The sequence below is a fragment of the Panulirus ornatus genome, chromosome 12, assembly GCF_036320965.1.
Source record: "Panulirus ornatus isolate Po-2019 chromosome 12, ASM3632096v1, whole genome shotgun sequence".
In the NCBI taxonomy this organism is placed as follows: Eukaryota; Metazoa; Arthropoda; class Malacostraca; order Decapoda; family Palinuridae; genus Panulirus; species Panulirus ornatus.
Window position 1 is genome coordinate 12,254,446 of NC_092235.1, and position 17,960 is coordinate 12,272,405.

The 17,960-nt window shown below is 40.9% G+C and overlaps 1 protein-coding gene across 2 annotated transcripts in view; it reads right to left on the reverse strand.

The window, feature by feature from the left end:
* LOC139751787 (alpha/beta hydrolase domain-containing protein 17B) overlaps window positions 1-17,960 on the reverse strand; it is a 201,438-nt gene that overhangs the window by 149,551 nt on the left and 33,927 nt on the right. The window contains exon 2 of one of the 2 annotated variants that reach the window (XM_071667324.1): window positions 10,654-10,713. The exons of the other annotated variant lie outside the window; for it this stretch is intronic. Coding sequence (XP_071523425.1) covers window positions 10,654-10,713 — 60 coding nt within the window. The remainder of the gene's footprint in view (window positions 1-10,653; window positions 10,714-17,960) is intronic. 2 annotated transcript variants of the gene reach the window in all.

The following is a 17,960-nucleotide window of genomic DNA, read 5'->3' on the forward strand; positions in this document are numbered from 1 at the left end:
CAAGGTTATTAGGTACAGTAGGGTTGAGGGACAAGTCAACTGGGAGGTAAGTTTGAATGGAGAAAAACTGGAGGAAGTGAAGTGTTTTAGATATCTGGGAGTGGATTTGGCAGTGGATGGAACCATGGAAGTGGAAGTGAATCATAGGGTGGAGGGGGGATCGAAAGTTCTGGGAGCATTGAAGAACGTGTGGAAGTCGAGAACATTATCTCAGAAAGCAAAAATGGGTATGTTTGAAGGAATAGTGGTTCCAACAATGTTATAAGGTTGCGAGGCGTGGGCTATAGATAGAGTTGTGCAGAGAAGGGAGGATGTGCTAGAAATGAGATGTTTGAGGACAATATGTGGGGTGAACTGGTTTGATCGAGTAAGTAATAATACGATAAGAGAGATGTGTGGTAATAAAAAGTGTGGTTGAGAGAGCAGAAGAGGGTATTTTGAAATGGTTTGGTCACATGGAGAGAATGAGTGAGGAAAGATTGACCAAGAGGATATGTGTCAGAGGTGAAGGGAACGAGGAGAAGTGGGAGACCAAATTGGAGGAGGAAAGATGGAGTGAAAAAGATTTTGAGTGATCGGGGCCTGAACATGCAGGAGGGTAAAAGGCGTGCAAGGAATAGAGTGAATTGGAACAATGTGGCATACCCGGGTCGACGTGCTGTTAATGGATTGAACCAGGGAATGTGAAGCGTCTGGGGTAAACCATGGAAAGTTCTGTGGGGGCCTGGATGTGGAAAGGGAGCTGTGGTTTCGGTGCATTATACATGACAGCTAGAGACTGAGTGTGAACGAAAGTAGCCTTTGTTGTCTTTTCCTAGCGCTACCTCACGCACATGCAGGGGGAGGGGGTTGTTATTTCATGTGTGGCGGGGTGGCGATGGGAATGAATAAAGGCAGACAGTATGAATTATGTATATGTGTATATAGGTATATGGCTGTGTATATATATGCATACGTTGAGTATATAGGTATGTATATTTGCATTTGTGAACGTGTATGTATAAACATGTGTATGTGGGTGGGATGGGCCATTTTTTCTTCTGTTTCCTTGCCCTACCTCGCTAACACGGGAGACAGCGACAAAGTAAAATAAATTAAATAAAAATCATGCTATATAACTGTTATTGTATCCTCTAAACATTACACTATCATGTAAACACTTGCTTGGTATCCGAAACTAACATCAATGTGGAGCTAACTAGAATTTCCCAAGACTGTTTTGTATCACTAAAACTTGCCCAACCACAATATTTCTTTACAGATTTATATGAAAGTGGCTATAAAGATTTATTACAAAAAGTGATGTTAATCAAAGCACTGGTAAAACATTTGAAGAAACCAACCCAACTTCCCTTAGCAGCCAAGATTTTTCTTTTCAGTGTTACAATTGAAATTTACTAGATGCAACTATGACTGGCAAAAAATGCAAACATTAAGACACAATGAAGTTGGTGACACCAACACCTAGTAGCCCTACAAACATTCATTTTACTTTTCACAAAGTTGTTGGCACCAACACATAATCTCCTTACTAACATTCATTACACTTTCCTCCTGCAGCACGCCACATTACCTTTTTTACTGCATAACTTGGATATATCTAAACAAATAAATACCATATACAAATTCTGGATTACCCATGGGTACTGAAAAATGTTTCTATTGATTGTAACATGTGGGAATATCCTTTAAAAAAAAAAGTTTAAAAAAGAGCAAATTAAGAGCTGATCTATTACAGTTATTGAAAATTATCTGAGGCTTCACTTATCTTGACCTAAACAGCTACTTGTGGCAAAGTATGTATTTTTTCAACAGGACACTGAACGTATGGAAGATTTACCAAATAAGGGTGCTTGAAAGAAGTACCACAGACACATTTAAGAACTGTCTTAATGAATATTCCACTTCAAGTCCATGAGTAACATTATTCGAGCCTCCTTCGTTGCATGAAAAATTTTACAGGGTTTCCCTTCCGAAACATCTATGTGTCTACCCACTCTTACAACAATCATCTCTGACTTTTGAACATCTTGCATTACCACAAATGGCCTTGAATATACTTAATGGTCTGTTACTGTTTGAATTCCTTTACATGCATGCACTGTGTGCTACATTGGATTTTACTGTTTGCATGTTGGGTGATACTATTAATTCTCCATTGCTTTTTGTCTGTTTCACTGCTTTATATGCATGAGATGTGACATATATAGCATCTATATAAAAATATGTCTATGTATGGTGTGGACCTCTTCTTGACAGTTATGCCCATCCATATCTATACCATTTACAGAAGAACACTTTTCACTTCATTCCTTAATTTTTCTTAAAGTTTTCACCATGTAAATTGGTTTATAGGAAATACCAATGCTATATATATATATATTATTTTTTTTTTTATTATACTTTGTCGCTGTCTCCCGCATTTGCGAGGTAGCGCAAGGAAACAGACGAAAGAAATGGCCCAACCCCCCATACACATGTATATACATACGTCCACACACGCAAATATACATACAAATATACATATATATATATATATATATATATATATATATATATATATATATATATATATATATATATATTCTTTTAAACTTTTAAACTATTCGCCATTTCCCGCATTAGCGAGGTAGCGCTAAGAACAGAGGACTGGGCCTTTTTTTGGAATATCCCCAACTGGCCCCCTCTGTTCCTTCTTTTGGAAAATTTAAAACAGAGGGGGCCAGTTGAGGATATTCCAAAAAAGGCCCAGTCCTCTGTTCTTAGCGCTACCTCGCTAACGCGGGAAATGGCAAATAGTTTAAAAGTTTAAAAGAATATATATATATATATATATATATATATATATATATATATATATATATATATATATATATATATATATTTGTATGTATATTTGCGTGTGTGGACGTATGTATATACATGTGTATGGGGGGGTTGGGCCATTTCTTTCGTCTCTTTCCTTGCACTACCTCGCAAATGCGGGAGACAGCGACAAAGTATAATAAAAAAAAAATAATATATATATAGCATTGGTATTTCCTATATATATATATATATATATATATATATATATATATATATATATATATATATATATATATATATATTTTTTTTTTTTCATACTATTCGCTATTTCCCGCGATAGCGAGGTAGCGTTAAGAACAGAGGACTGGGCCTTTGAGGGAATATCCTCACCTGGACCTCTTCTCTGTTCCTTCTTTTGAAAAAAAAAAAAAAAAAAAAAAAAAAAAAAAAAAAACGAGAGGGGAGGATTTCCAGCCCCCCGCTCCCTTCCCTTTTAGTCGCCTTCTACGACACGCAGGGAATACGTGGGAAGTATTCTTTCTCCCCTAATAATATATAAGGGAAAGGAAGAGAAAAAACCCTCACACATGTTCTTACAGCTCACTCTAAGCAGGGTGTTTTAGACAAGTGGATTCATACTCTACCAAATATAACAAATTTCACCATTTTATTAATGTTCGAAAAAATCCTGTTCATTTATAAAAATATTAATTTTGCCATTCAAGATGTTTTCAGAAATTTTTATTACCAAATTATTACCATAGCTGTTTATAAGATATACTCTTTTATTGTACAAAATTATGAGGTTTTAAGTGAATACATTAAATAAGTATGTTTAAAATATGTAAGGCATCATTCTAAAAAGTTTTCATTTTATTACTAAAATGAAAATAACAGTATAATGTCAAATTCAAAACACATACATAGCACCCGCATATCCATTTTATTTACAATTTACCTCATTAATGATTACTGTTTGTTCCAAGATTTTCAAATAAGTAATTGCATCATAATTTTCTAATACATTAATCATAAATTTCATATAATGCCTTATGTCATGACAATACTGCATGTGCACACTTTCAGTCACATATGAAATATTTTGTCATCACTAAAGTTTACAAGATATTTTATGTACATTAACAATTACACTAAACCAAATAGATTTTAAAAACTATGCTTCTACTGAGACTTTATCAGACTGTTCTACTTCGACAGGGGCTTCACTGGGCACTTCGTCTTTGTCATCCTTATTTCCATAAACATTAGGGTACTGTGCCATACAGTCAGACATTTGTCGGAAAGGTCCTATACAGTCACTACCTTTGGGATCTGCTTCTGAGTAGTAGAAACAAGTAAATGCTTCTCGAAACTCAACACCACATGGCCCTGTTGCCATACCTCCTAAGCATGGGCAGGACCAATTGATTTCTCCATCTGGTTGTATAAGTCCAGCTGGAGGTTCATCATCCTCTGGTAATGATACTGCTGCAGGTCCATTGTGGTCCTCCTCTGTTACAAATATTACACGATCTTTTCTATTTACTATTAGAACTATGAGTAGTACGTCTTGTTCACCCAGAAATATATTTTGCCCCTCAGGTACTTCTACCAGCAAGACGACCATTGCTTATTCATTTCCAAGTATATGAGGCTTATAAGCTTTACAGCCATTCCTGTTCACATTTAGGTGATAAAGGACATCTAACCTTACACATACCCTCAATGGTATGTGTATATATATATATTTTTCTTTTTTTTTATACATTGTCGCTGTCTCGCGCGTTTGCGAGGTAGCGCAAGGAAACAGACGAAAGAAATGGCCCAACCCCCCCCCATACACATGTATATACATACGTCCACACACGCAAATATACATACCTACACAGCTTTCCATGGTTTACGCCAGACGCTTTACATGCCTTGATTCAATCCACTGACAGCATGTCAGCCCCGGTATACCACATCGCTCCAATTCACTCTATTCCTTGCCCTCCTTTCACCCTCCTGCATGTTCAGGCCCCTATCACACAAAATCTTTCACTCCATCTTTCCACCTCCAATTTGGTCTACCTCTTCTCCTTGTTCCCTCCACCTCCGACACATATATCCTCTTGGTCAATCTTTCCTCACTCATCCTCTCCATGTGCCCAAACCACTTCAAAACACCCTCTTCTGCTCTCTTAACCACGCTCTTTTTATTTCCACACATCTCTCTTACCCTTACGTTACTCACTCGATCAAACCACCTCACACCACACATTGTCCTCAAACATCTCATTTCCAGCACATCCATCCTCCTGTGCACAACTCTATCCATAGCCCACGCCTCGCAACCATACAACATTGTTGGCACCACTATTCCTTCAAACATACCCATTTTTGCTTTCCGAGATAATGTTCTCGACTTCCACACATTCTTCAAGGCCCCCAGAATTTTCGCCCCCTCCCCCACCCTATGATCCACTTCCGCTTCCATGGTTCCATCCGCTGCCAGATCCACTCCCAGATATCTAAAACACTTCACTTCCTCCAGTTTTTCTCCATTCAAACTCACCTCCCAATTGACTTGACCCTCAACCCTACTGTACCTAATAACCTTGCTCTTATTCACATTTACTCTTAACTTTCTTCTTCCACACACTTTACCAAACTCAGTCACCAGCTTCTGCAGTTTCACACATGAATCAGCCACCAGCGCTGTGTCATCAGCGAACAACAAGTGACTCACTTCCCAAGCTCTCTCATCCCCAACAGACTTCATACTTGCCCCTCTTTCCAAAACTCTTGCATTTACCTCCCTAACAACACCATCCATAAACAAATTAAACAACCATGGAGACATCACACACCCCTGCCGCAAACCTACATTCACTGAGAACCAATCACTTTCCTCTCTTCCTACACGTACACATGCCTTACATCCTCGATAAAAACTTTTCACTGCTTCTAACAACTTTCCTCCCACACCATATATTCTTAATACCTTCCACAGAGCATCTCTATCAACTCTATCATATGCCTTCTCCAGATCCATAAATGCTACATACAAATCCATTTGCTTTTCTAAGTATTTCTCACATACATTCTTCAAAGCAAACACCTGATCCACACATCCTCTACCACTTCTGAAACCACACTGCTCTTCCCCAATCTGATGCTCTGTACATGCCTTCACCCTCTCAATCAATACCCTCCCATATAATTTGCCAGGAATACTCAACAAACTTATACCTCTGTAATTTGAGCACTCACTCTTATCCCCTTTGCCTTTGTACAATGGCACTATGCAAGCATTCCGCCAATCCTCAGGCACCTCACCATGAGTCATACATACATTAAATAACCTTACCAACCAGTCAACAATACAGTCACCCCCTTTTTAATAAATTCCACTGCAATACCATCCAAACCTGCTGCCTTGCCGGCTTTCATCTTCCGCAAAGCTTTTACTACCTCTTCTCTGTTTACCAAATCATTTTCCCTAACCCTCGCACTTTGCACACCACCTCGACCAAAACACCCTATATCTGCCACTCTATCATCAAACACATTCAACAAACCTTCAAAATACTCACTCCATGGAAAAAGGTGAGAACAATGAAAGTAAGGGGAGTGGGGGAGGAATGGGATGTATTTAGGGAATCAGTGATGGATTGCGCAAAAGATGCTTGTGGCATGAGAAGAGTGGGAGGTGGGTTGATTGGAAAGGGTAGTGAGTGGTGGGATGAAGAAGTAAGAGTATTAGTGAAAGAGAAGAGAAAGGCATTTGGACGATTTTTGCAGGGAAAAAATGCAATTGAGTGGGAGACGTATAAAAGAAAGAGACAGGAGGTCAAGAGAAAGGTGCAAGAGGTGAAAAAAAGGGCAAATGAGGGTTGGGGTGAGAGAGTATCATTAAATTTTAGGGAGAATAAAAAGATGTTCTGGAAGGAGGTAAATAAAGTGCGTAAGACAAGTGAGCAAATGGGAACTTCAGTGAAGGGCGCAAATGGGGAGGTGATAACAAGTAGTGGTGATGTGAGATATATATATTTATTTATTTATTTTGCTTTGTCGCTGTCTCCCGCGTTTGCGAGGTAGCGCAAGGAAACAGACGAAAGAAACGGTCCAACCCACCCCCATACACATGTATATACATACGTCCACACACGCAAATATACATACCTACACAGCTTTCCATGGTTTACCCTAGACGCTTCACATGCCTTGATACAATCCACTGACAGCACGTCAACCCCGGTATACCACATCGCTCCAATTCACTCTATTCCTTGCCCTCCTTTCACCCTCCTGCATGTTCAGGCCCCGATCACACAAAATCTTTTTCACTCCATCTTTCCACCTCCAATTTGGTCTCCCTCTTCTCCTCGTTCCCTCCACCTCCAACACATATATCCTCTTGGTCAATCTTTCCTCACTGATTCTCTCCATGTGACCAAACCATTTCAAAACACCCTCTTCTGCTCTCTCAACCACGCTCTTTTTATTTCCACACATCTCTCTCACCCTTACATTACTTACTCGATCAAACCACCTCACACCACACATTGTCCTCAAACATCTCATTTCCAGCACATCCACCCTCCTGCGCACAACTCTATCCATAGTCCACGCCTCGCAACCATACAACATTGTTGGAACCACTATTCCTTCAAACATACCCATTTTTGTTTTCCGAGATAATGTTCTCGACTTCCACACATTCTTCAAGGCTCCCAGAATTTTCGCCCCCTCCCCCACCCTATGATCCACTTCCGCTTCCATGTTTCCATCCGCTGCCAGATCCACTCCCAGATATCTAAAACACTTCACTTCCTCCAGTTTTTCTCCATTCAAACTCACCTCCCAATTGACTTGACCCTCAACCCTACTGTACCTAATAACCTTCCTCTTATTCACATTTACTCTTAACTTTCTTCTTTCACACACTTTACCAAACTCAGTCACCAGCTTCTGCAGTTTCTCACATGAATCAGCCACCAGCGCTGTATCATCAGCGAACAACAACTGACTCACTTCCCAAGCTCTCTCATCCCCAACAGACTTCATACTTGCCCCTCTTTCCAAAACTCTTGCATTCACCTCCCTAACAACCCCATCCATAAACAAATTAAACAACCATGGAGACATCACACACCCCTGCCGCAAACCTACATTCACTGAGAACCAATCACTTTCCTCTCTTCCTACACGTACACATGCCTTACATCCTCGATAAAAACTTTTCACTGCTTCTAACAACTTTCCTCCCACACCATATATTCTTAATACCTTCCACAGAGCATCTCTATCAACTCTATCATATGCCTTCTCCAGATCCATAAATGCTACATACAAATCCATTTGCTTTTCTAAGTATTTCTCACATACATTCTTCAAAGCAAACACCTGATCCACACATCCTCTACCACTTCGGAAACCACACTGCTCTTCCCCAATCTGATGCTCTGTACATGCCTTCACCCTCTCAATCAATACCCTCCCATATAATTTACCAGGAATACTCAACAAACTTATACCTCTGTAATTTGAGCACTCACTCTTATCCCCTTTGCCTTTGTACAATGGCACTATGCATGCATTCCGCCAATCCTCAGGAACCTCAACATGAGTCATACATACATTAAATAACCTTACCAACCAGTCAATAATACAGTCACCCCCTTTTTTAATAAATTCCACTGCAATACCATCCAAACCTGCTGCCTTGCCGGCTTTCATCTTCCGCAAAGCTTTTACTACCTCTTCTCTGTTTACCAAATCATTTTCCCTAACCCTCTCACTTTGCACACCACCTCGACCAAAACACCCTATATCTGCCACTCTATCATCAAACACATTCAACAAACCTTCAAAATACTCACTCCATCTCCTTCTCACATCACCACTACTTGTTATCACCTCCCCATTTGCGCCCTTCACTGAAGTTCCCATTTGCTCCCTTGTCTTACGCACTTTATTTACCTCCTTCCAGAACATCTTTTTATTCTCCCTAAAATTTAATGATACTCTCTCACCCCAATTCTCATTTGCCCTCTTTTTCACCTCTTGCACCTTTCTCTTGACCTGTCTCTTTCTTTTATACATCTCCCACTCAATTGCATTTTTTCCCTGCAAAAATCGTCCAAATGCCTCTCTCTTCTCTTTCACTAATAATCTTACTTCTTCATCCCACCACTCACTACCCTTTCTAATCAACCCACCTCCCACTCTTCTCATGCCACAAGCATCTTTTGCGCAATCCATCACTGATTCCCTAAATACATCCCATTCCTCCCCCACTCCCCTTACTTCCATTGTTCTCACCTTTTTCCATTCTGTACTCAGTCTCTCCTGGTACTTCCTCACACAAGTCTCCTTCCCAAGCTCACTTACTCTCACCACCCTCTTCACCCCAACATTCACTCTTCTTTTCTGAAAACTCATACAAATCTTCACCTTAGCCTCCACAAGATAATGATAAGACATCCCTCCAGTTGCACCTCTCAGCACATTAATATCCAACATGCAGGGAATACGTGGGAAGTATTCTTTCTCCCCTATCCCCAGGGATATATATATATATATATTATCTCGGAAAGCAAAAATGGGTATGTTTGAAGGAATAGTGGTTCCAACAATGTTGTATGGTTGCGAGGCATGGGCTATGGATAGATTTGTGCGCAGGAGGATGGATGTGCTGGAAATGAGATGTTTGAGGACAATGTGTGGTGTGAGGTGGTTTGATCGAGTGAGTAACGTAAAGGTAAGAGAGATGTGTGGAAATAAAAAGAGCGTGGTTGAGAGAGCAGAAGAGGGTGTTTTGAAGTGGTTTGGTCACACGGAGAGAATGAGTGAGGAAAGATTGACCAAGAGGATATATGTGTCGGAGGTGGAGGGAACGAGGAGAAGAGGGAGACCAAATTGGAGGTGGAAAGATGGAGTGAAAAAGATTTTGTGTGATCGGGGCCTGAACATGCAGGAGGGTGAAAGGAGGGCAAGGAATAGAGTGAATTGGAGCGATGTGGTATACCGGGGTTGACGTGCTGTCAGTGGATTGAATCAAGGCATGTGAAGCGTCTGGGGTAAACCATGGAAAGCTGTGTAGGTATGTATATTTGCGTGTGTGGACGTATGTATATACATGTGTATGGGGGGGGGTTGGGCCATTTCTTTCGTCTGTTTCCTTGCACTACCTCGCAAACGCGGGAGACAGCGACAAAGTATAATAAAAAAAAAAAAAATATATATATATATATATATATATATATATATATATATATATATATATATATATATATCATCCCTGGGGATAGGGGATTAAGAATACTTCCCACATATTCCCTGCGTGTCGTAGAAGGCGACTAAAAGGGGAGGGAGCGGGGGGCTGGAAATCCTCCCCTCTCTTTTTTTTTTCTTTTTTTTTTTTTTTTTTAAAGGAAGGAACAGAGGGGGCCAGGTGAGGATATTCCAAAAAAGGCCCAGTCCTCTGTTCCTAACGCTACCTCACTAATGCGGGAAATGGCGAATAGTTTAAAAGAAAGAAAAATATATATATATATATATATATATATATATATATATATATATATATATATATATAAATAAAATTTCTTTCAATTTTGAAAATATAATAACATACAGAATGTCATTTTGAAATGTTTAATTTTGGTGATACAACTATTCTATCTTGCTATCTTTATCTTAATTATATTGTTGATTGGCTAGGTAGGATTTTCAATGAATGTACAGCTCACTGGCAGAATGAGCATTGGCAGAATGCCAGCATAAAGCCAATGTATAAAGACAAAGGGAACAAAAGTGAACATTAACATTATAGCAATATAAGTTTGTTGAGTGTACCTGGTATGCTGTATGGGAGAGTGGCACCTGAGAGGCTGGTGGCATACATCAGGTTTCAAACTGGGGAAGAACAATGTGGCTTCAGTAATGGTATAGTATAAGTGGATTGGATGTTTCCTCTAACAAACAGGTGAGAAATCCTTAGAGAAACACAAGGTCTTGCATGGGTCTGGATATTGTGTATGATAGGGATGACAGAGATGGAGATGCTCTGTGGAAGGTGTTGCAAATATATGAAAAGGCAGGAAAGCTGCTAAAAGTAGTGAAGAGTTTTAATCAAGAGAAAAAAAAGCATGTCTGTGTGGACGAGAGTAGGGTGAGTAGATACAGGTGAAGGCATATTTGATGTTTGTGATATCACCATTGCTATATACTTTATGGATGGGGTTGTGAAGGGATATGAATCCAAGGGTCATGGGAAAGGAACAGGGATGGGAAGCTCGGAGGTCTGGGAGGTGATTTAGTTGTTTGCTGATGACACAGTGCTGGTGGCAGATTTGATTAACAAATCTGACTTCAGGAGCCTGTGAAAGGAGAAAGTTGAAAGCAAATGTGAATAAAAAGCAAAGTTTTTAGGTGTAAAGGGAACAAAGGCAGGTTATTGGGAGTGTGAGATTGTATAGAGAGAGCCTGGAGGTAGATGAGAGTGGATATGGCAACAAACTGAACCATGGGGACTGAAGTAACCCATTTGGTGGGTGAGGCAGCAAATGTCAGGTGTGCATTGAGGAATGTGGAAAGGTCTTTAAGGGCAAAGATGGGCATATATGATCATAAAGAGGTTGTGTCAGTGCTATACAGAAGAGGGGTATGGCCTTAAATAAAGGTATACATGAAAAAAAAAAAGTGTGGATAAGAAAAAAGGAGAGATAGGCAGTATATTTGAGGAAAGGAACCTGGATGTTTTGGCTCGAGTGAAATATAGCTCAAGGGTAAAGGGGAAGAGTGGTTTGGAAATGTCTTGGGAGTAAAGTCAGGGGTTGGTGTGAGGACAAGAGCAAAGGAAGGAGTAGCACTACTCCTGATATGGGTAAAACTGAAAGTGGATGGAGAGAGATGGGTGATTATCGGTGCCTATGCACCTGGTAAGGAGAAGAAAGATCATGAGAGGCAAGTGTTTTGGGAGCAGATGAGTGAGTGCATTAGCAGCTTTGATGCACAAGACTGGGTTATAGTGATGTTTGATTTGAATGCAAAGATGAGTAATGTGGCAGTTGAGGGTATAATTGGTGTACTTGGGATGTACAGTGTTGTAAATGGAAATGGTGAAGAGCTTGTGGATTTGTGTGCTGAAAAAAGGACTGGTGATTGAGAATACCTGGTTTAAAAAGAGAGATATACATAAGTACATGTATGTAAGTAGGCAGATATGGCCAGAGAGTGTTATTGGATTACATATCAATTGATAAGCACATGAAAGACAGACTTTTGGATGTTTATGTGCTGAGAGGGGCAACTGGAGGGATGTCTGATCATTATCTTGTGGTGGAGAAGGAGATTACTAGAGGTTTTCAGAAAAGAAGACTTGGAAAAGAGACTTGTGTGAGGAAGTACCAGGAGAGACTTGAGTGCAGAATGGAAAAACATGAGAGCAAATGGTGTACGAGGAGTGGGGAGGAATGGGATGTATTTAGGGAAGCAATGATGGCTTGCACAAAAGATGCTTGTAGCATGAGAAAAGTGGAAGGTGGGCAGATTAAAAAGGGTGGTGAGTGGTGGAAAGAAGAAGTATGATTTTTAGTGAAAGGGAAGAGAGAGACGTTAGGACAATTTATGTAGGGAAGTACTGCAAATGATTGGAGGATGTACAAAAGAAAGTGGCAGGAGGTCAAGAGAAAGGTGCAAGAGGTGAAAAAGAGGGCAAATGAGAGTTGGGGTGGGAGAGCATCGTTAAATTTTAGGGAGAATAAAAAAGATGTTTTGGAAGGAGATAAATACAGTGCGTTAGACATGAGAACAAATGGGAACATAGGTGAAGAGGGTTAATGGTGAGGTAATAACAATTAGTGGTGAAGTGAGAGAGGATATAAAGTGAGTATTCTGAAGGTTTTTTGAATGTGTTTGATGATAGAGTGGCAGATATAGAGTGTTTTCGTTGAGGTGGTGCACGAGGTGAGAGGGTCAGGGAGAATAGTTTGGTAAACAGAGAAGAGGTAGTGAAGGCACTGCAGAAGATGAAAGCAACCAAGGTAGTGGGTTTGGATGGTATTGCAGTGGAATTTATTAAAAAAGGGGGTGACTGTGTTGTTGACTGGTTGGTAAGGATATTCAATATATGTATGGTTCATGGTGAAGCGCATTGAGGATTGGTGTAATGCATGCATAGTGCTAATGTACAAAGGCAAAGGGGATAAATGTGAGTGTTCAAATTACAGAGGTATAAGTTTGTTGAGTATTCCTGGTAAATTATATGGGAGGGTATTGATTGAGAGGGTAAAGGCATATACTGAACATCAGATTGGGGAAGAGCAGTGTGATTTTAGAAGTGGCAGAGGATGTGTGGATCAAGCGTTTGCTTTGAAGAGTATGTGTGAGAAATACTTAGAAAAACAGATGGATTTGTATATACTATCTATGGATCTGGCGAAGGCATATGATATAGTTGACAGAGATGCTTTGTGGAAGGTATCTAGAGTATATGGAGTGGGAGATAAGTTGCTAGAAGCAGTGAAAAGTTATTATCAAGAATGTAAGGCATGTGTAAGAGTGGGAAGAGAGGAAAGTGATTGGTTCTCAGTGAATGGAGGTTTGTGGCAGGGGTGTGTGATGTCTCCATGGTTGTTCAATTTGTTTATGGATGGGGTGGTTAGGGAGGTGAATGCAAGAGTTTTGCAGAGAGGGGAAAGTATGCAGTCTGTTGTGGATGAGACAGCTTGGGAAGTGTCAGTTGTTGTTCAATGATGATACAGCGCTGGTGGCTGATTTGGGTGAGAAACTGCAGAAGTTGGTGACAGAGTTTGGTACATTATGTGAAAGACAAAAGTTGAGAGTAACTGTGAATAAGAGCAAGGTTATATGGTTCAGTTGGGTTGAGGGACAAGTTAATTGGGAGGTAAGTTTGAATGGACGAACACTCCCCGCGTGACTCCTTCTTCTGTTTCCCCTTTTAGAAAGTTAAAATACAAGGAGGGGAGGGTTTCTGACCCCCTGCTCCCGTCCCCTTTAGTCGCCTTCTACAACACATGAGGAATACGTGGGAAGTATTCGTTCTCCCCTATCCCCAGGGATTGGGGTAACTAATTGTGTGTGGATGTAACCAAGATGAGAAAAAAGGAGAGACAGGTAGTATGTTTGAGGAAAGGAACCTGGATGTTTTGGCTCTGAGTGAAACAATGCTCAAGGGTAAAGGGGAAGAGTGGTTTGGGAATGCCTTGGGAGTAAAGTCAGGGGTTAGTGAGAGGACAAGAGCAAGGGAAGGAGTAGCAGTCCTCCTGAAACAGGAGTGGTGGGAGTATGTGATAGAGTGTAAGAAAGTAAACTCTAGATTGATATGGGTAAAACTGAAAGTTGATGGAGAGAGATGGGTGATTAGTGGTGCATATGCACCTGGGCATGAGAAAAAAGATCATGAGAGGCAAGTGTTTTGGGAGCAGCTGAATGAATGTGTTAGTGGTTTTGATGCACAAGACCGGGTTATAGTGATGGGTGATTTGAATGCAAAGGTGAGTAATGTGGCAGTTGAGGGAATAATTGGTATACATGGGGTGTTCAGTGTTGTAAATGGAAATGGTGAAGAGCTTGTACATTTATGTGCTGAAAAAGGACTGGTGATTGGGAATACCTGGTTTAAAAAGCGAGATATACATAAGTATACGTATGTAAGTAGGAGAGATGGCCAGAGAGCATTACTGGATTACGTGTTAATGATAGGCACACGAAAGAGCGAGTTTTGGATGTTAATGTGCTGAGAGGTGCAACTGGAGGGATGTCTGATCATTATCTTGTGGAGGCGAAGGTGAAGATTTGTAGGGGTTTTCAGAAAAGAGAGAATGTTGGGGTGAAAAGAGTGTTGAGAGTAAGTGAGCTTGGGAAGGAGACTTGTGTGAGGAAGTACCAGGAGAGACTGAGTACAGAATGGAAAAAGGTGAGAACAAAGGAGGTAAGGGGAGTGGGGGAGGAATGGGATGTATTTAGGGAAGCAATGATGGCTTGCGCTAAAGATGCTTGTGGCATGAGAAGCATGGGAGGTGGGTTGATTAGAAAGGGTAGTGAGTGGTGGGATGAAGAAGTAAGATTATTAGTGAAAGAGAAGTGAGAGGCATTTGGACGATTTTTGCAGGGAAAAAATGCAAATAAGTGGGAGAGGTACAAAAGAAAGAGGCAGGAGGTCAAGAGAAAGGTGCAAGAGGTGAAAAAGAGGGCAAATGAGAGTTGGGGTGAGAGAGTATCGTTAAATTTTAGGGAGAATAAAAAGATGTTTTGGAAGGAGGTAATTAAGTGCGTAAGACAAGGGAGCAAATGGGAACTTCAGTGAAGGGGGCTAAATGGGGAGATGATAACAAGATGGAGTGAGTATTTTGAAGGTTTCTTCAATGTGTTTGATGATAGTTGCAGATATAGGGTGTTTTGGTCGAGGTAGTGTGCAAAGTGAGAGGGTTAGGGAAAATGATTTGGTAAACAGAGAAGAGGTAGTAAAAGCTTTGCCAAAGATGAAAGCCGGCGAGGCAGCAGGTTTGGACAGTACTGCAGTGGAATTTATTAAAAAAGGGGGTGACTGTACTGTTGACTGGTTGGTAAGGTTATTTAATGTATGTATGATTCATGGTGAGGTGCCTGAGGATTGGCGGAAAGCGTGCATAGTGCCATTGTACAAAGGCAAAGGGAATAAGAGTGAGTGCTCAAATTACAGAGGTATAAGTTTGTTGAGTATTCCTGGGAAATTATATGGGAGGGTATTGATTGAGAGGGTGAAGGCATGTACAGAGCATCAGATTGGGGAAGAGCAGTGTGGTTTCAGAAGTGGTAGAGGATGTGTGGATCAGGTGTTTGCTTTGAGGAATGTATACGAGAAATACTTAGAAAAGCAAATGGATTTGTATGTAGCACTTATGGATCTGGAGAAGGCATATGATAGAGTTGATAGAGATGCTCTGTGGAAGGTATTAAGAATATATGGTGTGGGTGGCAAGTTGTTAGAAGCAGTGAAAAGTTTTTATCGAGGATGTAAGGCATGTGTACCTGTAGGAAGAGAGGAAAGTGATTGGTTCTCAGTGAATGTAGGTTTGCGCAGGGGTGTGTAATGTCTCCATGGTTGTTTAATTTGTTTATGGATGGTGTTGTTAGGGAGGTGAATGCAAGAGTTTTGGAAAGAGGGGCAAGTATGCAGTCTGTTGTGGATGAGAGAGCTTGGGAAGTGAGTCAGTTGTTGTTCGCTGATGATACAGTGCTGGTGGTTGATTCATGCGAGAAACTGCAGAAGCTGGTGACTGAGTTTGGTAAAGTGTGTGAAAAAAGGAAGTTGAGAGTAAATGTGAATATAAATGTGAATAAGAGGAAGGTTATTAGGTACAGTAGGGTTGAGGGTCAAGTCAATTGGGAGGTAAGTTTGAATGGAGAAAAACTGGAGGAAGCACAGTGTTTTAGATATCTTGGAGCGGATGGAAGGGGAGGGGGCAAGAATTCTGGGAGCCTTGAAGAATGTTTGGAAGCCGAGAACATTATCTCAGAATGCAAAAATGGGTATGTTTGAAGGAATAGTGGTTCCAACAATGTTGTATGGTTGCGAGGCGTGTGCTATGGATAGAGTTGTGCGCAGGAGGGTGGATGTGCTGGAAATGAGATGTCTGAGGCCAATATGTGGTGTGAGGTGGTTTGACTAAGTAATGTAAGGGTAAGAGAGATGTGTGGAAATAAAAAGAGTGTGGTTGAGAGAGCAGAAGAGGGTGTTTTGAAATGGTTTGGTCACATGCAGAGAATGAGTGAGGAAAGATTGACCAAGAGGATATATGTGTCAGAGGTGGAGGGAACGAGGAGAAGTGGGAGACCAAATTGGAGGTGGAAAGATGGAGTGAAAAAGATTTTGAGTGATCAGGGCCTGAACATGCAGGAGGGTGAAAGGCATGCAAGGAACAGAGTGAATTGGAACGATGTGGTATACCAGGGTCGACGTGCTGTCAATGGATTGAACCAGGGAATGTGAAGTGTCTGGGGTAAACCATGGAAAGTTCTGTGGGGCCTGGATGTGGATAGGGAGCTGTGGTTTCGGTGCATTATTACATGACAGCCAGAGACTGAGTGTGAACAAATGGGGCCTTTGTTGTCTTTTCCTAGCGCTACCTTGCACACATGAGGGGGGAGGGGGTTGTTATTCCATGTGTGGCGAGGTAGCAATGGGAATAAATAAAGGCAGACAGTATGAATTATGTACAGTGTATATATGTATATGTTTGTGTGAGTATATATATATGTATACATTGAGATGTATAGGTATGTATATTTGCGTGTGTGGACGTGTATGTATATACATGTGTATGTGGGTGGGTTGGGCCATTCTTTCGTCCGTTTCCTTGCGCTACCTCACTAACGCGGGAGACAGCGACAAAGGAAAATTAATAAATAAATAAAAAATACGTCTGAATGGAGAAAAACTGGAGGAAGTGAAGTGTTTTAGATATCTGGGAATGGATTTGGCTGCAGATGGAACCATGGAAGCGGAAGTGAGTCACTGGGCAGGCGAGGGGGCAAAGGTTCTCGGAGCATTAAAGAATAAGTTGAAGGTGAGAACATTATATCGGAGCAAAAATGGGTATGTTTGAAGGAATAGTGATTCCAACAATGTTATATGGTTGCAAGGCATAGGCTATAGATAGGATTGTGCAGGAGGAGGGTGGATGTGTTGGAAATGAGATGTTTGAGGACAATATGTGGTGTGAGGTGGTTTGATCGAGCAAGTAATGAAAGGGTAAGAGAGATGTGTAGTAATAAAAAGAGTGTGGTTGAGAAAGCAAAAGAGGGTGTATTGAAATGGTTTAGTCACATGGAGAGAATGAGTGAGGAAAGATTGACAAAGAGGATATATGACTCAGAGGTGGAGGGAATGAGGAGAAGTGGGAGACCAAATTGGAGGTGGAAGGATGGAGTGAAAAAGATTTTGAAATCGGAGCCTGAACATACAGGAGGGTGAAAGGCGTGTAAGGAATAGAGTGAATTGGAGCGATGTGGTATCCCAGGGCCGACATGCTGTCAATGGATTGAACCAGGGTATGTGAAGTGTAGGGGGTAAACCACAGAAAGTTTTGTAGGGCTTGGATGTGGAAAGGGAGCTGTGATTTCAGTGCATTAAACATGACAGCTTGAGAATGAATGTG